The 6267-nt window shown below is 35.8% G+C and overlaps 1 protein-coding gene across 1 annotated transcript; it reads right to left on the reverse strand.

The window, feature by feature from the left end:
• Positions 1-2639: 2639 nt before the first annotated feature.
• On the reverse strand, positions 2640-5947 carry LOC133319772 (aldo-keto reductase AKR2E4-like). The gene is made up of 7 exons (XM_061525331.1): positions 5808-5947; positions 4632-4724; positions 4326-4475; positions 4028-4144; positions 3474-3641; positions 2983-3186; positions 2640-2906 (listed from the first exon to the last, which is right to left on the reverse strand). Exons 1-7 carry the CDS (start codon positions 5862-5864, stop codon positions 2718-2720), a joined length of 978 nt encoding a protein of 325 aa, XP_061381315.1. The 5' UTR covers positions 5865-5947; the 3' UTR covers positions 2640-2717.
• Positions 5948-6267: the final 320 nt, after the last annotated feature.

Consider the following 6267-nt stretch of genomic DNA (forward strand, 5'->3'; position numbering starts at 1 on the left):
TGACCTGTGACTATTTTTGGTTCCTCCTGGCCCCATGACAAAAACACCCGGTGATAGAAGATCGTTAATGTGCAGCAAAAAAAGAGTTGAGAATAATTCAAACCTCTGAGGAATTCCGCGTTTATCGTCATTGATCCAGACAACCAGCCATTAACAAGTTTTCATTGAACGTGGTCTCTCAGAAAATTAGAAGTCCATACAATCACCAATCCAGGACAGTTCAGCTTATCAATAAGGTAACCGCACCAGAATCAGTCAAAAGCTTTCGGGACGTTTAGCGATTCTTGTGACTGCTTCGCCGCTGTATTGGAGACGTTTTCTCCATAAAAATGTGGCCTATTACTCATTATTGAGGTGAAGTAGTCGTTTTTTTGTGAATGCTATTGCTATGAAGTAAATTTTCAAGGAAAAGAGAAGCGAGCAATGTTACTTTCTCCTTTGCTATTAAGCAAATATCTCATAAGGTTCAGTCAAAGGAGTAACAGAAGTCTGTTTCGATCATTTTGGCTAGGAACTAGAAAGCTCTGCTGTTGGAAGGTTGTGCAGTAAGTAACTTTCATTTTTGTTATAAATAAGGAGAATGAAAGTTGAATTAGGAATTTAAATTATAGCCCATTAATACAAACAGACTTGTCATAATAGTGATGATTTGACTGGAGACTGCGCGCACACCCATGAAGAACATGGCGGGGACGAAACGCCATGAAAAAAATAGAGTTCCATCAGACAAAATACCGGAACTCAACGAATCGGTTGGCGGAATGACAGTCTGATGGGTGCGAAGCATGATAGTAGCCATGCTGTGGCATTCCACGCAGAAATTATATAATTTATTTCCAGATTTAATTTATATATTTTATATACAATCTTCAATAAAATCCTCAGACAAAAAAATATCCCTTAATCTAAGTGAGACGTGTAGTAAGACGTGTTATAATCAATAACGACGATTAAAACATCACACAATCGATTAGACGACTTCGCCAAGTTTTTTATCAATATTTTCAAGTAAACAGCACTTGTTTGACATTTAATTTAAAATCCTATTATGATAAGAAAATCATATTTTTGATTATAATAATTATTTCAGTTTCGGTTTTAACAAAATAATATCTGAATATAAGTTACGACAAAAGTGACAAATTAAATTATAATAATGACTCGTTAGCTATACTGTATTTTATGTACTTGATGCACTTGAGTGCTTTTTCAGAAAAGATATTTTAAGTCCATCTGCTAATGGAGTCCCTTCTTTTTTTCGTATCCAACTCCCCTTGGCAATTCTTTTTTAGAATTTCTTTTTGTAATTGGTGTGATCATCCAGCAGAAATCTTCAATCTTGTGGTTAATTTTTTTGTCAAAGGTGGTAAACGAGCAGACGGTCAACTGGATGGTAAGTAGGTACCGTCGCCCAAGGACATCTGTAACATAAGAGATGTTGCGAATGGGTTGCCAACCCTTTTTGTTGAGGAAGAAGGAGTGGTGGGAACAAGGAAATGGCAAGAAATGACGGGAACAGGGAAAGGGCTCTCTCACTCATCGGACGAAACAGCCATTACAGACTACTTCACACTTCCGATCTTTTGTTAAAGGGAGGTACTTTCCCGGTCGAGCTAGAACCTGTTCAAGCTAGTTACTTGACCACAGCATGACTCCACCACCTTAAACTAAGACTGTCTAAGATATCGTTAATATTTGCACGTGGATGAGAAGTGAAAGGAAGTCTTCCTTAGTCTATACTAGTCTTTGTTTTATTTTTCCAGAAGCATCATATTTTTTTGGGACCATGCATAAGGCGTGAACTTGGTTAAAGGCTTTTTTGTATTTTTCCTTGTTTCAGACGATTGTCTACTTGTTCTGTTATTTTTTAATGTTATTCTAGTAACTTTCCATAGCATCTTATAAATGTAGCAGCAAATATTACCTCATATTTTGTTATGGTTTGGTTACATAATTGCAAACTTCTTTATCTTTATTTTTGTCTGAGTTTATTTAATTTTTTTAGATCCTGACTTATTTCGATAACATCGTAGCAAATCATTCGGTAGGTTATCAGTTTTAGAAATTTAATTTAATTTATTAGTAACAATATCCGGCTGGCCGTGAACCGCACTGAATAGGAATGGTATTGGTTAACTTAGAAAAACATTTTGTAAGGTTACAAATGTGTGCATTAATTTTAATTTGAAACAGAAGAGAAGAGGAAGGAGGAGTAAAAGCGTCTATTTTAAGCCAAATTTTGAAGAGATCCAGTTGGTCAGCCTCTCGGTATTTTATAGGATATACTCAGGAAAGTTTGTTCAAGAATGGAATTTTAATTCTCCATTTATCAGAGTTCAATCAGTTGAAGGGAAAGTCTTTCACTTCCATTGTAAAACTTCTCTGCTTGCGGAAAAAACGATGTATTTCTACTTTTTATTCAGCAGGTTTGCAAGGAGCGAGTTGATAAGCAACTTCTGTAATGATACGGTTTCGATTTCTACTAAATAACAGGAATAAATCACGTGCTATCCAGTTTATACTTAAAAATTCTTTGTTAATAACTATAGTATAATCATATTAATAGTTCAAGGGACTCAGCAAAATATGGAAATTGTTATAAATAATTTAATAAAATATTAGATGTGAATAAAACTCTCTTATCTTCTGATTAATGTATTTCCTCAACATACTTCACTGACATTAAATTACATTCCCAAATGGAAAAACTACTTGGTCTAGTTTTTTTCGAAGGGATAATAGGGAAAGTCCTTCCACTTGTACTGCGGGAGGGTTCTGTAGTTTCTATCAAATCCCTTTAGAAGGTTTTTCTCTTCATCCGTCAGGGAGAAGTTGAAGATGTCTATATTTTGCTCGATGCGGTTCCTCGTGACGGACTTTGGTAGAGGAATGACGCCCAGTTCGTGCTGCAATGCATAAAGATTATTAGAATATTGTATTTCACTGTTAATAACAATTCCATATCTCAGTATTTATACACACCAAATATCTGAGAGCAATTTGAGGGACAGTCTTATTATATTTCTCAGCCATTTTGGTGAGGACGGGGTCATTGAGCCTCGGGGGCGGCGCGTCCTCGCTGCCCTTACTGTAGAACAACGAACCGAATGGCGTATAGCCGCAAATTGTGATGTTCTTCGACTTGGCATATTCTAGGAGATCTGGTTGCTGCAGGTTCAGATTAATCTGGAAGCATGTTCTGGATAATGAGGAGATTGAGTGACTGAAATTGAAATCATGTCTGAATTTCACGTATTAGCTGTGAATATAATCCATACGACTTTAATATCGTCTCCAAGTAGCTCTTGCCATTAATTATATTCTTTTTGCGAGTTATACGTGTTTACAGAGAAATATAAATGTCTAGTAATTATACTTATTTGAATCACGTAAATATGAGATATACGTCTATTAGAATAAATTGTACAACATGGCCCATCATACACCCAGTTGCAATATTGAGACTCCAGTACCTCGACCTGGTTAACAGCTGGCACCTCCAGCCCGCTGTCGATAATCCTCTGAATCTGTTCTTTGTTAAAGTTAGAGACGCCGATGGATCTCGTTAATCCCAATTTCTTAGCATTCATCATTCCTCGCCAGGAGTCCAGATAGTCAACGTCTGATGCTGTCAGATTCTCCTGGAGAGTTAGTTGGAGATTATTCAAGAGATGACACAGCTATGTCCCAGACTCTATATTCAGACCACTCATCAACATTACCAACAATCAAAAGTGTTGTTCATTATATTTTATTTGTACTTTTTCGGTTTAAACTTCCATATTTGTCCCTAAACTAGACTTTTTCTTTCAATTCAATGTATTGTAAATTAAATATACGTAATGACAACTTAAAGATGGTTCGTCTATACTGAGTTAAAACATTAGTTGGGATTCCGTAGGAATATCTAATAAAAGGAATATACCCTCGGAGAAGAGCATGAATCTGATAAGGAAACAATATTATGATAAAACCTTGTCTTGGAAGAAGAAGTGTCATAACTATATATATATATATATGCACCTACATGCAGTGCTACGGGCCAGTGTATGAGGTACAGGTTCACGTACTTGAGCTGAAGGTTCTTCAGCGACTCTTGAAGGGCGGGTACCACGTCGTTTATAGCATGCTTCGTGTTCCACAGCTAAAATCCATGGGACAAATAACAAGTAAAGAAAATTTCCATTAAAGTGGTAGTTCAAACATAAGTTTAGATTAAAGAAAGGTGTGATAGTGAATTTGAACTACAATAATTGTTATATACAAAGCCATCTGTTGTGGGAAACTTAAACAATTGTAATTTACTAACCTCAAGTCAAAGTTACCTTGGATGTTACGAAGACTTCTTCTCTGGGATATTTCTTCAGAGCACGGCCGACCTGATCTTCTACCTTGTATATAGCTGCTGTATCAATATGTCGGTATCCCGCGTCCAAGGCCCACTTCACTGCTAATTCGACCTCGTTCGGTTTTGGCTGCGGAGTTCCAAGAGCGAGAAATACAGAAATTAATTAATTTGGAAGATGAAAGGGCGATCTCTTCAATATTAGAAGGTGTAAAGATTTTGATCTCTTTTAGCCTCGATTTTTCTAACGTAATTGAATCCAATCCTTAAGGTCTCTTGTAAATACCTTACTGTTGTGACCCAGCCATGTGCCAAGTGCTATAGCGGGTATATCGTACCCATCGTTAAGTTTGAACCTCGGCATTTGCACCTCCGCATCCTGTATTTAAACATCATTTTCCTTTAATAAAACTTCCACTTTGATTTATCGTTTAAGATTTATAAACAAAAAATAAAAATAAAAAGAACCTTAATATTAACAAAAATAAATAATAAAATTTTCATATTTAAATTGTCATTAGTGTTTGCCAACGACTTCGTCCGCGTGATTTTCAGATTTGGCAGAAACAAAAGCAAAAATTATGACAATAGATACAGTAATGAACCGTAAGCGACATCTATAGTCCGTGACACGTAGCTTCATACAACATATAACTCGCGAGAGATCCAGGGAGAGAAACAAAATTCCAGGTTAAATTATGACCTACATCATATTCTAATGTCCAAGCTACATAACTGTAAAGTTGCATCGAAATCCTTGCAGGCGTTTTTGCGACAAACAGTTACAAACATCTACACGTACATACACACATCCTCACAAACTGTCGCATACATGGATAATGTACTAGGAGTTAAAGACTAGATCTGTCAGCAAAGCGTCTTCGTCTTCGTTTGTCACAAGTAGAGAGCCATTTGATTTGCGTAAATAATCAACGGCTCTCAGTGAAGACGAGGTCTGTATTGTGACCTAAGTCCTCTGAATACATCAAAAGAACGATTGAAGTCTCTGTAAATAACCAGCTGACGTATAATACAATCTATTAGCTGGCGCGTGGACGCAGTCTTAAACTCAAAATATTTACATTCCTAACTTGCAAAATGCAACACTTCAGTGTACAACGAAACGTTTGTTTTGAAACAACTCTTGAACTTTAAAGGAAAGTAACAAATAAAATGACTCTTGGATATTGTACCATTATTATGGTTGTACTAATTTACCTAAATACAGATAGTTCCGTAGATTCTCACACATAAATCATAATATCTACAACACGCCATGACTGTCCGTGATAGCTGTGACCTTACGCACTAAGGATAATCTAGAGATAGTTTCGTTTGTAATAAGACTAACTGTAGCGACAATACAGAGAGCTTGTTCTGTTAAAGTAATCTCAGACCGATCGCGTCCATGAAATAAAGACAATGTTGTAATTAAGTCAGATATAAGGTAAATGTTACTTACATTGAAGCGGACGTCAAACGCCGCTGATAGTAACAATATACAATACGTTTTATACATGAGGAGTCCAGGTCGGCGTGTTGAAGAGAAATGGGCTCTAATAGGTGTGAAAATAAAATAGGAAACCTGACTGTGTTGCCACACTGACGACCAAAGACGGATTTTAAGGAAAATTAGCAATATTTGACTTTTATGGCAATTAATTTAAACCATTTAATCAAATTAAAATATAAACACTTTTTAAGCCGTCATATTTCGAACATTATTTTTTATTGTTGTCTGATTATTATGATTTTTTTTTGCTTATTTGTGTTGGTTTATCATCAGGTAAGAACCTCGAAAGACATACTTTGAGTTTAACTTACTTAAATAGTTGAATACATATAATTTACTTAAGATTTTTAATTTTTTCAAGACGCTGAAGAACTTTTAGGATTATTAGAGTTGTACTTTTTTTAAACTG

Source organism: Danaus plexippus, chromosome 28 (genome assembly GCF_018135715.1).
Source record: "Danaus plexippus chromosome 28, MEX_DaPlex, whole genome shotgun sequence".
In the NCBI taxonomy this organism is placed as follows: Eukaryota; Metazoa; Arthropoda; class Insecta; order Lepidoptera; family Nymphalidae; genus Danaus; species Danaus plexippus.

What these genes read in the sequence shown, in the direction of transcription:
- LOC133319772 (XM_061525331.1), bottom strand. Translation starts at nt 5,864, where the DNA reads ATGTATAAAACGTATTGTATATTGTTACTATCAGCGGCGTTTGACGTC. An exon ending in CAGCTGTTAACCAGGTCGAG is followed by an intron (nt 3,187 to 3,473) that starts GTACTGGAGTCT and finishes ACATGCTTCCAG; the next exon opens with ATTAATCTGAACCTGCAGCA. An exon ending in AAATTGCTCTCAGATATTTG is followed by an intron (nt 2,907 to 2,982) that starts GTGTGTATAAAT and finishes TATGCATTGCAG; the next exon opens with CACGAACTGGGCGTCATTCC.